The following is a 19,621-nucleotide window of genomic DNA, read 5'->3' on the forward strand; positions in this document are numbered from 1 at the left end:
GGCGTGTAAGACTGCAACTCTGCTTCCTGGTCCCAACTCTGGACGCGGACTCATCAGGGCTAGTTCTTTGCAAATGCACCGTGACACCATGTCAGAACTGTAGGAAACCTAATGGGCCTCTGGAATTGGTTCAGCCTCCCAGAGCCAATGGATAGAAACGGTTAAGAAGGAACCCGAGAGCACTGTAAATGCATGTGCCCAACAGAACTGCCCCACTGCCCCCACGATATGGCCCCACAGTGGCCAACAGAACCACAGGAGCCAGACAGAGCCCCAGGAGGAGTGTGTGAGCACCGATGAAAAGCCCTCCTTCTCAATCGCCAGCAGTTCCTTCACAGATGCACCATCTAGAGGCAGCCAGGAGCACGACACAGTAAAGTTTGGATCAGCACCTACTCCAGGTACACATCAGAAATGTCAAAGCTGCAGTCTAAATGTATCACTTTATACAGCTAATAATAAGAATAAGAATAATATTAATCATGATAATAATAATAATAATAATTTATTCTAATAATACTTTAAAGTGTAAGAGATAATGTACAGTAGCTATAGTGAATACGATTTGATCAACTGGTCTCTGAATGCTATTGACACCCTTTTGTCAATGAGAAGTTTGGGCTCGGGAGAGCCCGAGTGCCCTGGAGGGACTTTCCCTGCCGGATACACGATGGACGGGTGACAGACATGGAGGATCGTGTGCCTGGCGGGACTGTCGATCGAGGACGCTGAAGATATCTACCTATTCGGAACCATGATAACAGGGTTCTTGCTGATCGGAGCTGGCTTGGCCCTGGCTTATCGGAGAATTAAGAAAGCGGAACCGGCTGTTCAAACCCCTCCCCCAAGGCTGCCCGCTGGGATTGAAATGATGGGACGAGGTGCGGCTTCTCAGAATGGGCTCACTGAATGCAGCATGGTTAAGAGCTTGGAGGAGCTAACGGCTGCAGTCAAGGCTCAGAATAACACCTCTGAGCGTATATTGAATTACATCAGGGAAGAATCCACTTGGAACAACACCTCTGGGCGGAAGCTGGATTACATCGCGGATCAGTTGGCTGCGGTCGTGAGGTCTCAGAATCTGCTCTGTGAGCAAAAGACTGAAAAGACCACGGAACTGAAGGTAAATAACATCATGGAGAAACTCACAACTACCCAACGGGAGATTGAGAGACCAGTGTCGGTGTTAAAAACAGCTTGAAATTCTCATGAGTTGTTTGTAAAAGAAAAATCACCATTATAATAATGCGTAGCCTCATTCCTCAAAGAGTATGAGGCAAGCCGTCAGGCAACTCAGGAGAGGAAAGCCTGATCTGTGTACAGTGGGGCGCTGCTGACCTTAACTGAGAATATTGTCAGGTGTTGAAAGGAATACTTGGAGGACCTCCTTATCTTCTATAGAGGAAGCAGAGGGGGATGACTCGTCCATCACAGGGGGGTGAGGCCAATGAGGCAATTGAACAACTTCTTGGTGGCAGAGGCCCTGGGGTGAATAAGGTTTGCCATGAGTTCCTGAAGGCTCTGGATGTTGACATTGACAGCTGCAGAGTCTGATGTGTTAAACATGAAACAGGAAGTGTTGATCTGAAATATGCTCAGAATGCAGCTGTGTCACAGGTTCATCCGGCTGGACTGTCAAAGTGACAGTGTAGCATGCGCGGACTAACATCCAGTCTGAGTGCAGATAACATAAAGTGTGAGCTGTAGTTAGGCTGGCAATCCTCACATCACAGAAAGGTTTGTGTGAAGAATAATAACGATGCCAAGATTTACTGAACAGTTTCATGTTGACAAAATTATGATGAGTGCAGACACCTGTCTGGTGGGTTAGGATTAGCGGGAGTTCAAAGCAGCCACTCCACTGCAAAAGATCAGCGACTCCATCTACTCATTTTCTGCTATTTATTTGTGTTGTGGGCGACAAAGATAACCTTTCAGAAATCTCAACTAAATCTAGTAAAAGCAACAAAAATTATTAGTCACTACAACTTCTCGCATCTAGATGATCTGCATCACTCCAGAAATTTATCTTGAATGAGCACTGAAATTCCTCTGTATCAGACGGTCCACAAACAAGTTTGATTCTTTTCTTTTATTTAAACAAATTAAAATAAAAGGCACATAAAACATTGGAAATATGTTTACATAATTATTCTCAATGGACATACATTTAAAAAAATGTAGGAATGTTTTACCTTTCTGCTAATCAGAAAGCCTAATCTTCATATATACAAAAATTACCACTGTTAATGTTCTAATACAAAAAGGATTTATAAAAGTTTTTTTTCCTTGTGTGTCATAACTAGCATGTCTTCTGAACTAAATGGTTTATACAAAGATATACATTCATTTGCCTTCACATCTGCCAAATTACAAACTTCACCAAAAAACAAAACAAAACTCAAATAATTATTTGGCCAAACAAATTGTTTTTCATATTAGGCTGGATTACAAAGTGAAACCACACAGAGAAATGTCAATGATACGTTAACAGGAGCATGCGCTTTTAAAGATCAATCACTTTGCGTTTCAAGATTAGTCCTTAAGTAGAAAACATTAAGTTCATTATTGTTAGCTTTAAAGAACAAAGCCAAAAACTGGCCATGCAGGACCCTAGGCCATTTGAACTAATGAAGGATTCCTTCACAAGGCTATTCTCTTGCACAGCTTAACTAGAAGAGGAAGTATCAATGTGTGAGAAAAGTCTTGTAAAGTATTTTAGGCACACTTGTTAACCAGCCACTAAAGAAGGACAAATGACACCACATACTAAGCTTTCATCCTGTATGTTTTTTTTTTTTTTAGTGTTTTTATAAAAAGTCTTCACCCTTCTAATTACCTTCTAATCAACTCATCATCCACAGGCAACATAAAAACAAACAAACAAACAAACAAACAAACAAACAAAAGAACCAGGAAATATATTTTCAACAAATAATGCCATTTAAAATTAAAAGCACCTTCCCTTGTGGACTGTTAGCATACATAAAATGAAATTAATGAGCTAAACAACTGAGTTGACAACATACAGATGAGCCAGGTGAAGTGGGACTGACAGTCATTGTCCAGTTACACCAAACTGGAATGCCCCTCTATGTACCATTGTCCTGTAGTCCCTATATCTTACCATTTACTGCAGGTGCTACGGAGTTCCTACACTGTAAAAGGGTAAAAAACTACAAAATCCAAGTATCAAAAAACTGTATATTCATGTTGCTCAAGACACTCACAGCCAGGAAACATGTTCACCCTTTCAAACAATCAAGCAGACATCTCCAGATGTAATGTGCTCTGTAAACCTATTCCTGCCCAAGAGAGCAGCAGAATATGTGCAAGCTCACAAGTCTCAACTGAAGGGGGCACAAATGAAAATTAAATGGCTGAAACAGCAGGAAAAGGTATGTAAACATTTAGAGTCATGAGCCTGTAACTTCTAAGGGCAACTTAGTGGATGCTGCATGCACATGGTTGCAAATTGTCAAAACCACTAAGTAATAACATCAGTAACACAACACCCATCCTTTAGCATCTTGATCTTTTGTTTACACCTAGGCAAATGTTCTTTATTAATTATCCCAATTATCTAGGTTGCTAGAGTGACAAGAAAACAATAACAACAACAATAAAATAAATAAAATAAGGAAGCATATGAAACCTACAGAGAAAACTCTTTTACACAGAATAAGGCTGTAGTTTATTTCTCTCTTTCTAGCAACAGATAACTTTCCTAAACAAATTACAAACATCGAGAACATTTCTCTGCTGACAGGTTTGATCTGTGCTGCTATAGTTTGATATTACTAACACTGTGCCACGGCTAATGGAAATACAAGCAAGACCTAATGTCCTACTATACTATTGCACTGGGGATTATTCTAGAAGTAATTAATGGCTTCATGTTCAAGCTCTAATTAGTAGCACCATTTGGAGTGGACAACATGTAGATAACTTTGTACTATGACCATTTTCCTATTTTGGTAATCTTAGATGACAGACAACACTCAGTATTCCGTATTGGAGGGATAAGGTATAGTTAAATCCACAAGCATTTGAATAACATTTTTATTATGTTGCGCTTAAAGCACCACACTGGCAATTTTAATTTTGAAACCAAAAAATTAAAAACCAATATAATTAAATTAAAAAAAATAACCAAGATGTGATTAAGATGGACATTTTCTGCCTTAAGTCAATAGTTTAGCAAAAGTATTGCTTTATCTGTTTACTAATGTTTAGCAACGGTAATAAAAATGATTATCGTTTGCAGTCAATGACTGCTGGAAGTCTTCAACCCATGGACATCACCAAGATGTGGACATCTGCCTAGGTCTCCAGTTTTGTCTTTACTAACTGAAAATATGAATTGACACCAGGTGACTGGTTTGGCCAATGAACATATCTCACTTCTTTTTCTCTTGGGCTGGTTTTGCAGTCTACCTTGCAACCTTATCTATTTGCCATTAATAGAAACAGAAAGTATAGTTGTACACTTCAGAATTCATCCTACTAATCCTATCAGAAGCCACGTCATCAATAAACATTTGTGGAAGCCGTACATGCCCGTGCCAAGGCTTTGTTTGACAAATTATGTAGTATGCTTCGGATCTCTTCCTACTATTCTGGTAAATGATAACATTGGTTTTATTTGTCCAAGACAAAACCAAAATGTTTTCTAACCTGGTCTTCTTTTTCTTGAGTGTAACCAATGGTTTGACTCCCACTCATATTGAGGTTAATAACTACCACATGCAAATTCAACATTTGTAATGATGTCCAGATAATTTACCAGCTAAAAATAATCAAAGAGGTGTCACTTTGCCATGAAACTGTTTGTCAGCTGTCTAATTGGGGCCTGTAAAAAAAGCTGCTGTAATTCATAATAGTTAATACAGAATGTATGTAAAACCTCTTAAATTAAAATTGAAAGTCTGCATTTTAATCACATCCTAATTATTTGTCTTAAAATCCAGTGAGATGGTGTACAAAGGGCAAAATTTAAAAAAATTGTGAGTGCGTCCAAATGTTTTTGGACATTTGCAGCTGTATAAAAACTGCAGCAAGTAAAACATGTTTTCCTTTTTAGTGGGATTTTTCTCATAATAAAAATAAAGTGACACCAGGCTTATGTATAAGACTCCTTATTCTCCTTTCTCTCCAGGCTGGACGGCCACATCAGTGTTGATGAAGTTTTTGCACCAATAACATGTAGTTAATAGAAAGGCTTTATCTACCATGGGTAAAGGCAATAAAATAGTGTTTTACATTATTGGTTTGAAAGGAAAGAAAAAGAAAAAAGGTCAGTGTAAAATGTCTGACATGTTGACACAAATGATGGACAGTGATGGGATCCACTATCTGCTAAATTAAAAATCTAACCAACTGAACACACCACAGAAACTTTGGGACTGCGCCACTTAAATTTAATGTCTTCTCTTTTGGCTTTCACGTTTAAAAAGTCTTAAAAAAAGCTAAATTTAATGTTTGACTTTTGATAATACCAGGATTTTAACAGGCAAAGCCTAAGTGACATTTTTCAGGAAGCAATACTTTCACCTGTCACGTTCAAATACAAAATAATACAACCCCTCCAAACTTAGTTCCACATAAACTTGTCTCCAGCAGTAAGGAATGATTGTGCTTCCAGCAACTTTAACTGTAGAAATTCTACTGGGGAGGGGCGCAAAATTTATCAAAACATACTCCAAATAAACATATCTTGTTTTAACTTTAAAACATATCAAATATAAAATACTGAGAAGTCCACTAAAATAAAAATCAGCTAAAAAGGACAAAAAAAAAGAAAAGAAGAAGCAACACAAATATTAAGACATTTCCTAAATATCAGTATAGCATCACACATTATCCATATTTTAAGATGTCCAGTTGCACAATATAATTTTTACTTCTCACTCTGATAAGATCAACAGTGTCTTGTCAAATAACTTGACAATAACTTGACAATAATGGTTTGCCTCCCTACAGTATATTGCGTTTACGGTAAAGACTCCTGCACTGAGTTTGCTCAATGTCAACCATTACAGTAAAATTATACATATTTGTAAAAGGGTAAAATGCAAATACAAAGTAGTTTAACATGGAACAGCTGGAAGTGTAATAACTGCCCAATAATTTAAAACCATGTTTAAGTGAAAGAACCTACTTTTTGGTTTGAGTCTATAGGTGTAATTAAAACTGTTCACATGATCAACTGTGAGTAATACAATTGACTAATACATCAATATTAGCATTATCAAACATTAAAATGGTACAAAAAGTAGAATTCATATTTGAGCAATATACTGGGTCCTGGAAACATTTGAGCGTAATCGTGTGATGACCAGGACACGTTAGCATCTACTGTGTTAGTCTCTTTAAAGGCAACAATTTATTCTCTCTGGTTTTCAGATGAAAAAAAAAAATCTCCATACTGGTTAAAAGATTCCCCCACTTCTTTTTGAAAATATAATTCATGGGCAAAATTACATTTATAAAATTCTTTGGCTTAAACCTATTTCCACTTCTCCCAAACTATGAAATCACATGTTATCTGGTTAAATGATGACGATGTAACAAATTGGAATTACCTGAGCATGAGAGCTCATTCGTGACGTTGAAAGCAAGCAATGACAGCTCTTTAAAACATGGACATGTAAGACTGGCTCTGCCTTCAGGGATCCAACTAATAGGTTTGACAACTATTTATCAATATTATTGGACATATTATTGGATTTACAGATTTTGCATCAATATGATGTAGGACTGTGGTTTTTCAGGTTCACTGAATTAGGCAAAAAAACCCAAACAAACAAAAAAACAAAACAAACAACTCACAATCAACAAAGTCTTCCCCTATTAAAACATTTCTACTAATGTCCTAAGGTAAAATGCATAAAACAAAATGCATATATATTCTATAAAAGAACAATTTATGTACATGCTAGTACTCTGATTAATTAATTTCTGACCATTGCTAAGTTACAAAAATATGTATTTTCTGTATTAACTAAAAATAAAATTCATAATTACCACATAATGTTGTAATAATGCTGACCTCTGTAAGTAACAATCATTGGTTACCATCTACGTGACACATTAGTTCACCTTTTTATGCCCAGTACACTATCAACTCATTTAGAGGGAGATTTTACTAATATCTAATGGCTTTGTCCGTTATTAGGCAGTTAAAACATCACTAACTGTTACATGAGGAACAAAAGATCTACCAAGGAGGGGAGGATGGCAGAACCTGGGAAAGAAAAGGCATAGACTCCATGGGCCTCATAGCAATATTGAGTGGCCCAGTTATATTCATGGGCATAGGAGTGGTGATAGCTACCGGGTGGGCAATATTCATGTGTGCTGTTGTAGGGATTCCAACAGAGGTCAGGTTCACAGGGCCAGTGATGGTGACAGGGTGCTGCAGGTTAACTGGCGATGTAATGTTAACGGTGCTGGTGGCAGTATTAATCTGAGCTGTGATGGTAACAGCATTGCTGGAATTGACACTGCGGTTCACAGCAGAGGTGTTGGCTGCAGAGTTGGTGACAGGTGTCGTAGCCGCAGAGCTGTTGTGTAAGTTGTTGGCATCTGTATTAGAAAAGAAAAAAACAAACAAACAAAAAACACATTTAGGGCTGGTCAGCCTTATAGATACATATTACCCTTTCAAAACAAGGAGACAACAGCCCTCTCAGCTCCTTGGCTGTGGGTGACTGAAAATATCAATACATCATTATCACATAGTGTCAACTGTGGTAATATATTTGAAGAAACCTACCTTTATGAGAGTTGTCAATTAGGACTTGGAAGGAGTTATTTAAAATCTCTCCTACCGTCAACTCACCTGAGGGGTAAATTCAAAAAGCAGGATCAATAGACTAACCAGTTAATTATTGTTAATGTTATAATTAAAAAATTTAAACAGAAACATATTAAGGACATCTTAAGTTCTGCATATTCCTAAGGTTGGACACACACTGCAGTGTAGGTCTTAGACCAGTAATTAGCAGGCCTAGGTAAGCTTAGGATCACTGACTAGTTTCACTCTTGCCCACAGATAATTGGCACATTGCTGGGTCATTTGTGATCCGTTCTCAAAAAGAAAATCTAAATTTCGAAGTCCAGACAGAAATGACAGCTCGGTAATAGCAGATGGCCTGTGATGAAATGTAAAGGAGTGCACATCTACCCCGAGTGCTATGGTCCTTTTTGTGGTTAATTTAATTGATCTACTGATCCTGCTTCATGAAATTTAACCTTACATTAGCAAAATATCTATTATCTACACATGAGAATAGCCTCAACTGTACCAGTGCTTCAAGAAAAAAAAAAAATCTCTTTGTACTTAGGTGACATGGTACAACATGAATTAAAACTGGCCACTAATGTTTTGCAGAGGTTATGCTTAAATAATTAGGGATTTCTGCTATTTCTGCTACGGGATTACCTTTTCGTGGCCCTGAGTGGTTCCACTGCCAGTCACTTATGCCTATTCAGAAATACAGACACATATTGGGTTACATAAACAAGGGGAGCACTGCCATTATTCTTGGAATCAACTTGATCAATTAGTCAAGTTGTGTGTAGGTGGGAATGGGGTACAACACCTCGACCAGGGTTTTAGCCTTTCTAGTATAAAATAAAACCAAAATGTTAGTCTCTCAAATTAAACTTTGTGTGTGCGTTTTTTTTTCTATTAGGGTAAGCAAGGCCAAATATATGATTTTCAAATAAATTATAAATGTCTGGGTCTTTGGGTGATTGATTAGCTAGGGCTAAAGAGGGTAACATTCCTCCATCTTGGCCTGTGCTTCGAGGATTCTGACAGTATGACTCATGGTATCAAGTTAAATATGTTGCAAGAATGTCAGTGCTTCTAGAATAAAATTTGGAAACGTGTACAAAACATTCATATTTACTTGTATTTTTTTCCCCACACTTGTGTTTTAAATTTACAGTTACAGAACAAAAATATTGAAAAATGTGTAGGTTGACATTTAAATCATGGCTTGTCTCTCATTTGACCCAGTTACTTCAAACCTACACTGAATTTTGTTACTACAATACACACATGGTGCATGCTTGTACACCTTTATTCTGTCCATAGAAAGTAGAAGTAAAGAAAGATTTTCTAAATGGATCAGTAAGTATTTAAAAGTACAATGGAAGTCAGAGCCTTCACCTTTCAGGCTCCTCTTCTGTGGAACCAGTTTAATTTGGATTTGGGAGACAGACACAGTCTCTACTTTTAAGATTTGGCTTAAAACTTTCCTTTTTGCTAAAGCATATAATTAGGTCTAGATCAGGAGACCCTAAATCCTCCCTTAGTTATGCTGCAATAAGCCAATGGTGCTGGAGACCAGTACCATTTCTTCTTCACTCACCTTTTTCACTCAGCATTCTGCATTAAATCAGTAGTTATCAATAATATCTGTCTCTCTTCCACAGTGTGTCTTTATGTTGTTTTCCTCCCATCACACCCAACTGGTTTCTGCCCTTTCCTTCCCACTGTTGACAAATGTTCACTCAAAGAGGTAATTTAATTGCTGGGTCCATTAAGCGTCTTTACCTTACAATATAAAGCGCTTGAGGCTGATTTGGCCCTATATAAATAAAATTGAACTAACTAACAGTCCTCTTTAACTGACAATGCTGGTAGAAACTAAGTGAGAAGACACTGCTGGCATGTGGACTGAACGCTTGCCAAATATCTGAGCAAATACTAATGTCACAGAAGCATACTGGTCACTGCATTTATGCTGGATAACTCGTTAGCAGTTGCAGATATACAAAATTCTCTTTCAACTTCATTTTTGCTGGTTGAAAGAATGAGGGATTTTGTGTCTGCAGTGATTTGCTCATGAATCACAGGTGCTTTGTGGTTACAAATCCATGTGGTGGACACAGGACAGCTGAGAATGAGACATCTTGGTCCTCTGCTTTGTAATAAACTGCTCGTTCAGCAGGTTTTGCAACATGTTTACCACAAAAAAATTTTTTTTTCTTTTTACTTTTAGGTAACTGTAAATTTAAAACACAAGTGAAAACATCTTAAAAGTAAAAATGTGAAAATACAAGGTCAAATTTTTATCCTAAAAACTTTCCCATTATGTAACATTTCTCAATTGATGTTGATACATTTACACCAACATTTTTTTCTCCTGGAAGCAGGTTTCTTTGAGACACTTCGTTGGTCTACGAGCTGACAGTCTTTGGGATAGGATTTTGGAAATCTGGGTGGTCACATTTTGGAAGCTTTAATAAATACTATAAATATCTAGAAATGAAACCTACCATCTAAGGTTAGAGATATGCTATTTCCCCTAATAAGACCAGGTTTTCCTCTGAAAGCTTTCCTTTATAATCCACACGCTTTGTAGACATCACCTAAACTGTCCAACTTCTAACATTTGCCCTTTCATGTGATGTGTGCAGTTTAGTAGTTAGGGATTACTTATAAGAAACATGTAAACAAACAAACAAACAAAAAAAAAGGTGATCTCAAATTCCACCAGCACTTAAACCTGCACAACCACAGTAAGAAAATATAATTAAAACATGATATTGTACAGTTCTGTGGAGTCCATTATCTCACAAGAAAACAAAAAAAATCATTAAAGACTATTTCAAGTATACAGTACAGTGCAAATGTCTTGAGCCAGCTTTCATTTCTTTATGACTTTCCAGGAAAACTGGAAATGGGTGTAGTCATTTTTTAAATGCAAGAAAATAAATGGAAATACAGTATATAAGGGGAAAATTGAGTTTTTACAATTTTAACAGGCTTGAAAGTCAATATACAAGTCAATATTGCTACCTTTACAGTTTAACACAGCCTGAACTCTCTTAGGCAAGCTTTCTTTAAATTTCTTTAAGTAGTCTTCAGGAATATTGTTGGCCGTTGGCTGCCTTTTGTTCTTTTCTCTGTCAAGATGATACCACAGTCAAATTAAAGTTGAGGTCCAGGCTCTGGGGAGGTCAATCCATAACTGTGTCTGTTTTTCAATTGAAGTATGCTTAAGCAATGATGCCAAAAGGACTGGCAGTCTATTCTGGCATCATTGTTGAAGAATGAGAGAAGCCATTTCCAATCAAATACGTTTTTAGATGGTAATGCACGGTGGATCGAAATCTCTCAGTACTTTTCAACATTTATAATTCTCTTCATTTTGATAAGATCCCCAATACCAATGGCTGAAATGGAGCTGCAAACCATAACAGTGCCTCCACCTTGTGGTAAAGATTGCATTAGACTATCACTCCTGACCTCCACTCTACATACTGATGACAAATTAAACCAAAAATCTGAAATTGTGTATCACTTCATAAGACCTGATGTCACTAATTATTAGTCCAGTTCTTGTGTAATTTAGCATACCTCCACCTTTCCCGTTTCCCCTTTCTTAAGAATAGTTAAAGAAAAGTTACCCTTCAAATTAGACCATTTCTGATGAAGCTTCAGTGAATAATAGATGGATAGATGGAATGATCAGCTGAAGAGCCAGATGCATCTTTCAGGTCTCGTGTTAGGTAATAATCTTATAATGATGCATTTTTAAGTATGTAAAGTGTATTCATTAAAAAAAAGAAAAGAAAAGAAAAAAATAGTATCTTCTAGCTGTCAAACTGCTATGTTTGGCATTTTTTCAAAGATTCAACTGGAGAACTGGGAACAAATTATGTGTTTTTGTCACAGGCTACTAAGGGTGGGCGGTATAAACGGTATACGGTAGAAATTATATAAATTGGGCCAACGGTAGAGATTTTGACTATACCGCTCTATCGCGATAGCGCATGTTGATGGTGTCATCAAGTTGCGCCTGTTTTGGTCGAAAGCATTGCAGCGGCTGCAAACAACATTATCTGCAAATTATGCCGGGTGACAGTAATAGCAAAGAGTCAAAGCACTTTTGGAATATGGGGAAAGCCAAAAACGGTGCTTCCTCCACTTCCATACCATTGATTCATTAATGCTGAATTCTCTCGCAGCTGCTCTGTTCCCATGTTGTTGCAGTATATTAATGACTAACCTCGTATTGTGGATGGATTATCTCAGTTGTTCTCCTGACTGAATTTTGGTCCGTTTATAGCATCCTGCCATGCAATTGCATTTGTCCCTAACCACCAGAAACCCTCACGTTAACTTTTATCGAGTAGAAAGAAGTTTGCGTTCATCCTTCAGCTTCACTTTGCTAATGTTATGCTAACATAGCTGTTTTGCTAGCGATCACGTAGGACATCACTGCTAGTCAAACTTCAGTAACCCTACAAACGTCACTGCGGTTTAGTTTTCTGTCTTCATTCCACTTCATGTTGGAAGTGATAGCAGAGCAGTACGTTTAATTTTTTCAGAAATCTCTCAGTCAGAACATGCTATATCATGTTTAGGTGGAAACTAGCGAGCTAACTTCCTGCTAACTTTAACTGCGTTGAATTTAATAAATTCTGTCTTCATGGATGCCTGGATGTTAAACTTAATTGTTACACCTGGTAAAGCAGCAACGCTGATCATTTTATTAAAGATGAAAGAATTTAGACAGTTGTTAACTCTCAGTAATGCCGTAGTGTTCGTTTGACTTTGGGACCTGAAGCTGACAGAGTTTTGGACCCAGATTACTCCGCAAGGCTCCTGACTACGGCAGTTGTAATGCTCCGACAATCCATCAAGCGGTGCGGCTTCATAGCTTACCAAAGTCGTACTAAAGACAGATTTCTGTGCACATTGTCGATTTTTGAAAAAATTAAAGGATTTTAAGTGTGCCTTATAGTGTGTAAAATACGTTCTACAGAAGAAAAGAATATATCGTGATATATATCATTACCGCACTTGCTTCAAATTATACTGTGATATTAGGACTGGGCGATATATCAAGTTTTTAAATATATCGATATATTTTTATACGAGATTTGAGATGTGACAATATCGTTTGTATGATATAGTCTATGTTATGTTATAATTATACTTGTGGAACCGCAAGTTTGCCTCTCTTTCGCCCACTTTTGTCTCTACGCAACGTTACTCTGCCTCGGCTCTCTCCTTCACTGAACACAACTCCCACTCCCCCATCGCTTCACCTGCAGGCAACGACAAGATGGACACAGCAGCTATCAAAGAGGAGCTGGTCGGTAAAAAGAAAAGATTTGGAGATTACCGTTTTAGTGCTGTCAGCGTGACATTAACGCCATAGCTGCATTAACGGGGCAAATCTCTGATAATGAGTTACCGTAGATGACCCTGCGCGTAGGGCTGGACGGCATCAACGAGCTGCGCTAACGCGTTGACGCCTAAAATCCTTTCATTTTCTCAAAGACCGACAGTGTGCCATATGTATGAATTCTGGTTGTGCTTACTAACCGCGAACTGATTTTGTGGTACACAGCGCTCAGAAACCTTTCAAAAAAATTTTTGGTACGACTTTGGTAAGCTACGAAGCTGCACTGCTTGATGGATTGTCGGAGCATTACGGCTACCGAGGAGCCTCGCGGAGTAATACGTACTCTGCTTCAACGTAATATTACCGTACTGTGTGTGTATAAGGACCACAAATGGCACCTGTAAGAGACATGGTTACAAAAAGGATTTCAAACTCTATGGGCTCAAATTGTGGTCATAAATATTTAGTACTTGTAAATCAGTTTTGCACTTGTAAATTAGGATTTGTATGTGTAAAAAGAATTTGTGTGCGTGTAAAAAAGATTTGTGTGTGGACTTAGCCCAAAAATACTTGTGAAACTCTGCACTCAAGTTTCAAGTTACAAATACGAATTTTGACCCTGTTTTTCTTCCTTTCATCTGATTGGCCAATGTCATGTCAATCACAAATTTAACTATCCAAACAGAGGGTGGGTTGGATGGGTTTGAAATGAAATAAACATTTCATTGTTTGCAATGATTCTTTTCTCTGTGATTACAGATGCTGCCCTGAGATTCCGACCTCAGCACCCCCAAGTGGCAACAGACAAATGATCCTATATATTCACTCTTTGTAGTAACTCCAAAATTAACTGATGAAAACAGTACTAAGACTAAAAAGTACCACATGAGATGCTGTCAGTGAAGGCTGCAGCCGTTTTATTGATAAAAGTCTAACATCCAGGTGACTGGTCTCACTATACAGGAGCATAAGCAGTAACTCAGCAGAAACCTGCTGATCTCAGATCTGCACAGCCTCTGCTTTTAACACTGACTGTAGTCAGCTGCATGAAAAGGACATGATTTGGAACGTCAAAGGTCTTTACTTGTATATTGAACTAAAAACTTTCACACTGTGTTTTGCTAATAGTGTGTTATTTATCATAAATTAATTAAGAGCCATTCATACAAGAGTAACAAGAGACAATAATGTGTATTTTAAATTTTAATATGTTTCTACTGGACTGAATACAACATTGTTATGTCAAAGTCCAGGTCCTCTGTGCTTTATCTGAGGATGATGTGCACTACTGCTAACATTACACAAGGCAAAGGTCGCCATCACATTGTTTATGAAGTGCTGGGTTTAAAGATGTTCTGTGATGGGTTTACAATGGAGATCTGAAGAAGATATCCCTCTGAGGGAGCTGCTAGTGAAGATAATGAGTCCTGCTTCATTCCTCCTGATGTTTCTGAAATAATGTCTCTCTCAGTGGGACAACCGAAAATCTGGCATAGGACAGCAGTGATGAAAGAAAGGGAGAAAGTTTCTGGAAACCTCTGGCTCCACAACACCTAGCTTGGTCCTGATGGTATCCTTCACTCATTTTCCCCTGGTGAAATGTGTCTGTGAGTAATAAGGTGAACTCTGGATCCTGGTATTAAATGAAAAGAACAAATTACACTTCTATTAACCTTCCACTGCTGTGTTTTTAAAATCTAATATTTTATTTTAAAGTTTCCATGATACCAGACTGCAGAGTGCTCTGTGAGTGCTATGGATCTAAAACTGCTTAAATCTTCATTTTTATATCATCCTCAGGCTTACGTTAAAATCTCAAAGGACAATATTTAAAAATCTAAGTAGTGCTGTATCATTCAAACCAAGTCTATGAAAGTAACATAGGCGTGTAGCATCACTAATTAGCTAGCAACAAGCCTCTAACACAGTGCATACACTAAAGGCTAATCTAGCTAACACATTAACAATAGGGGCTACAGAGTGATGCCAGATGTTGTAGAACTATAAGATGTTAAGCTGTGTCTTTTTAAATTATAGCAACATGGTTGTATTCACCTTCATTTAACGAACCATCAGTCGTGGTAAACCCATCAGCAGATATCCTCAAAATTGGAGCAGCTGGGCTATATAAAAAGTGTAGGCGGGTTTGTTCGCGGTTTCGTCCAGCGGGTGTGTGGGTGGGAGTGTGATGCAGCAACTCCACTTCAAGTCACTACTGTTCATACTTGGGCTCCAAAAGTGCAATATGGCAGCCCCCACAAAAAGGTAATTTTGACTTCATTTTGAGAGGAATTGGAGCCACGTTGTCCGTCTAAATGCTCCATATCTGTAATCATTACCGCAGCAATATTATTGCAAATGCAAAAGTGAGCAAATAAGGGAAGGAGATATGCACCTACCTTTATTGTTACATGGGCTGTTGAAGCTAGCTTGCCCATGGGTCTTGAGGTGACTTGTGATGTAGGCAGCACTTAGCATTTTGCCACAGATGTTGCAGGTCACTTTGCCTTCATGTCTGATCATGTGAGATCGCAGGCGGTCTTTGGTAGCAAAAGCAGACGTACAAGCCTGAGAAAAATGAGAAATCAGGAAATCAATTTTTCTTTTTCAACTTGTATTGTAGTTTCACTTCATTAACAAAACACTTTGCAAAAAGGACACTCTAGATATGCAGCTTGTGCTGCATTGGTTGCCATTTTCTGTGATCAACCTCAAGATTGTTCATGTTACTTTCATGAGCAGCATGACTGATCACAAATGTGTTTTGCCAAAAACCATGGACTACCAGCCACTACATTTCAGAAAATGCATATTTGAAGCACAGAGAACTCAGATATTATAATATACAAAGTAACCATAAGACATGATACAAATGGAAATTAACAGTTTCTGAGTGGCAGCTAATCTCTAAACAAAACTGCCCTTTATTGGCCTGTGATGAAAACACACAATGTAAACTTAAAATAAACATGAAAGCAAGAGACCCAGTCACAACTCTTACCGTTACTTGGCACTTAAATGGCCTCTCTGAGGAATGGACGTGCTTGACATGACAGCTTAGATGATCAGGTCTGAAAGGTGAGATATATACATACCAATTTAAGGCTGGGTAATGTGGTAGTTACAGTAACTGAAAAATCCAGGCTAAGTTTTAACCCAAGAATCCCTTATACTATTAGATTTCCCTTTACATAAAACCCAAATAACACAAAACCGATCACAAAAACAATTCCAAACATTATTTTGCTTGTCAGGAGGCCAGAAATATAGATGCATGGTTTTCTATGAAGAAGGTAACACAAACTTAATATCTATCTGGGACGAATCACCTAATTTTATTGAGAAGTTTTATCATTTAATTAAAATCAGTAAAATACTCACAATGAAATATTATGTATTTTAGGATTGAGAAATCCTACACTGCATAAATAGGTAGATACTTATGGAACACCAGGACTGCCATAATGAATTAATTAAATACACCATTAAATATTTAATTAAATGTGGCAATAATTAATTAAAATGTGAAAGAAATTATTAAATGTGGCAATATTTAATTAAATGTGTCAATAATTACATAAATATTTACGACACATGTAATTAATTAATTAATTACTTAATTACACATTTAATTAATTATTTATTTCACATTTTAATTAATTATTGCCACATTTAATTAATTATTTAATGGTGTATTTAATTAATTCATTTTGGCACAGTTGACTCCTTCAGGTCTCACCATGAAATAATTTTATCTGTCAACCTCACCCATCAAACTCAGGGGGCGGGGTTAACACTGATCGAGTCAAAACCATTGCTTTGGCCTGGTGGCCATTGTTTTTACCACACAACAACCGGCATGTGGAAACTAACAGAACTGAACTTTGAAAAACCCTGTTTGTGTGTCACCAAATACCGTTTTAATATTTTTTTTTTTTTAGCCGAGAATGTAGTGGTTTAATCTTCATATGTCTGGTTGGTTTGTCAAGATAGAGCCTCTTCGCAAAAGTGCTTCGATGATTTCGGAGATGTCTGCCCAGTCTCACGGCAAAGCGTGGGACAGACCCGCTTGCCTCGCAAGCAATCGAGCTGTTATTACCACCGACAAAGCGCAGACCCCGGTACACAGCTATAATAACCCCCGCTGACACTGACTTCTTTTACTGAGGTTATATTCATCGGGTTTTTATTTCCTGATGTTCTTATGTGTCCTACGTGTTTCAGTTGCCAATTCTGAATTATAAATAACATTAAAAACATGTTTAAGGAGGAGAGAGAGGAGTTAGCCCAGTTTCCCGGCTGACTAATCTAACTGTCATCTACGAATATGTCACGGGTCATATTAATATGATTTAACAGAAAATCATCCTTATTAATGCCAACTATTCCAGAGACGTGAAAATCTACAGCATAAAGAACAAGAAAATATAGCAGTCTAACGCAACACTAACAGAGATGAACCGTCAGTTTGTCACAGATCAAAGTGGAATAAAAGTGATTAGTTGAACAGGTGTTTGTGATCTGTGTTTTCTGCATTTTCATCAGCATAAGAGACTCAGCAGCAGATTAGAATAACATTTATACATTTAATAAATCACCAAATGAATACACGCAAGAAACGAGCAAACCTGTTCCGACAATTTGAGTTTGTGTTCCCTCAGCTGCAGACTCGCTGCCGTTTAAATGTTTGAGAGGAAGATTAGATATAAAGCAAACGTCAAACATAGACTCAGTCTGCGTTCACATTTGATATGAGGCCAGGACAGATAATGGCTGTGTCCTGTTTTAAGATCATATATGTAAAATTGTTGTCTGGCCTGTGTCGATCCAGCCGCTCAGAGTCCGTTGTTACCATGGTTACTGCATAAGCAGCTGTAATGTAAACAGCTGGCACAGCTGAAACCTACCGGCAGCATGGGTGTTTATGTTTTTCATTGCAAAAGAACTGTCTGAATGGTCAACTGAAGTTAACTTGGATAAATTATGGATAAATTTGCTTTCATGCTTCATTTATAACATGGCTCAGTAGCACTCAGTTGTTACCAAGTAAATTCAAGTGTTTCACCCACATTTGCAACTAAAAATATACCTGCAATAAAAAAAAATATTTAGGAGCAGGCATGTGAATAAAAAGCATGACAACATTAAGCCCACGCAGCCCCAGTATTTCAAAGAAAAGACTGATAACACAACAGCTGATGATGATGTTGTTATTGTTTCATGTGGAGTCGGTCTGCACACAGCGCAGAGCAAAGAGGTGAAGCCATTATAGACATGGTGACCTTGGATAGAGTGAAAGAAAACATTTTTTCCAGTGTCATCAGTTCCTAACAAGGACAGCATCCTCTCCATAAGCTCGAGAGCAGTACCATCACCGAGGCCTGAGAGAGAGCATTGGCGTTTGTAGGGTTACTAAAGTTGGGCTAACTGGTATATAATGATGTGCTACACAGCTATGGTTAACATAAAAAACATAAACAGTGAAGCTGGAGGATGAACGCTAACTTTTTCCCCCACACGATAAAGATTTCTGATGGTTAGGGACAAATGTAATTGCATGGCAGCATGCTGTAAATGGACCAAACTTCAGTGAGGAGAACAATACTGCTGCATGGGCTGGGCTGTAGTTACATTGTAAGGTTTTAAAAACTGAGCTTTAAAATGAATAATGATGATAAAAACCGAGAGGCCGACAATGATCAATGACTTTTTTTTGGGGGGCTTGTTCAGATTAGATACAACAAAATATAAAGCATTAAAACATGTTAAAAACACAGTTTTATTCAGTGTAGAGTAGCTTGGGCGCAGAAGCAGGTTACATCAGGTCATCATTTAAAGATTGGATATCCCACCTGTAGTGCAGTACAGTAGTTATTATTATCACTTGTCACATCCTGTTTATGACAGTTAAAATAAATAACATTCATATAAGAAATAAAATTGTCTGTGTAAACTGTATGTGGTGTTAAGTAGGCCTATACTACTGTACTTTAATGTTGGTGATAAGGGTGGTACTTGAAGAGCCATATACAGTGGAACCCCGACTTACGAAATTAATTCGTTCCAGAGGGTCTTTCGTAAGTCAAATTTTTTTTAAGTTGAAGCACCTTTTTCCATCGCCTTTTGAGTGAGGCGATGCTGGCTGAAGACGAAGTTCTTCATGCATGCGCGCACGCACGCACGCACACACACACGGGGTGCAACGATACTCGTATCGATATTGAACCGTTCGATACAGTGCTTTCGGATCGGTACGCATATTCGGTACGTATCGAACAATACAAAAGTTTTAATTTATTTTATCAACTTTGCTTCTGACGATGCTGTCTGTGTTGAGCGCTCAGTGGATCTGCGCTCGACAGTGCAGCCTAGGCGGAGTAGTCGAACGCAGATTCACTGAGTGCAGGGCAAGCTAGCGAGACAGAAGTTAAGCTCTCCTTGCAACATGGCAAATTGAACCTCCCCCA

General features: G+C 37.9%; 1 protein-coding gene and 1 pseudogene across 3 annotated transcripts in view; one reads left to right on the top strand and one right to left on the bottom strand.

The window, feature by feature from the left end:
- The first annotated feature begins 538 nt into the window (after nucleotides 1-538).
- LOC146653459 (uncharacterized) lies at nucleotides 539-5,182 on the top strand (annotated as a pseudogene).
- LOC146653460 (vascular endothelial zinc finger 1-like) overlaps nucleotides 2,745-19,621 on the bottom strand; it is a 35,589-nt gene continuing 18,712 nt past the window's right edge. The window contains exons 3-7 of one of the 3 annotated variants that reach the window (XM_085379491.1): nucleotides 16,156-16,225; nucleotides 15,554-15,722; nucleotides 8,447-8,488; nucleotides 7,778-7,843; nucleotides 2,745-7,587 (exon numbers count right to left, since the gene is read on the bottom strand). In XM_085379491.1, coding sequence (XP_085235617.1) covers nucleotides 7,220-7,587; nucleotides 7,778-7,843; nucleotides 8,447-8,488; nucleotides 15,554-15,722; nucleotides 16,156-16,225 — 715 coding nt within the window. In that variant the 3' untranslated portion in view covers nucleotides 2,745-7,219. The remainder of the gene's footprint in view (nucleotides 7,588-7,777; nucleotides 7,844-8,446; nucleotides 8,489-15,553; nucleotides 15,723-16,155; nucleotides 16,226-19,621) is intronic. The other 2 variants (XM_085379492.1, XM_085379493.1) reach the window with 2 other exon arrangements.

The sequence above is a fragment of the Rhamphochromis longiceps genome, linkage group LG14 (genome assembly GCF_057381845.1).
Source record: "Rhamphochromis longiceps isolate RC_006_pf linkage group LG14, R_longiceps_female_GT1.1, whole genome shotgun sequence".
Lineage (NCBI taxonomy): Eukaryota > Metazoa > Chordata > Actinopteri > Cichliformes > Cichlidae > Rhamphochromis > Rhamphochromis longiceps.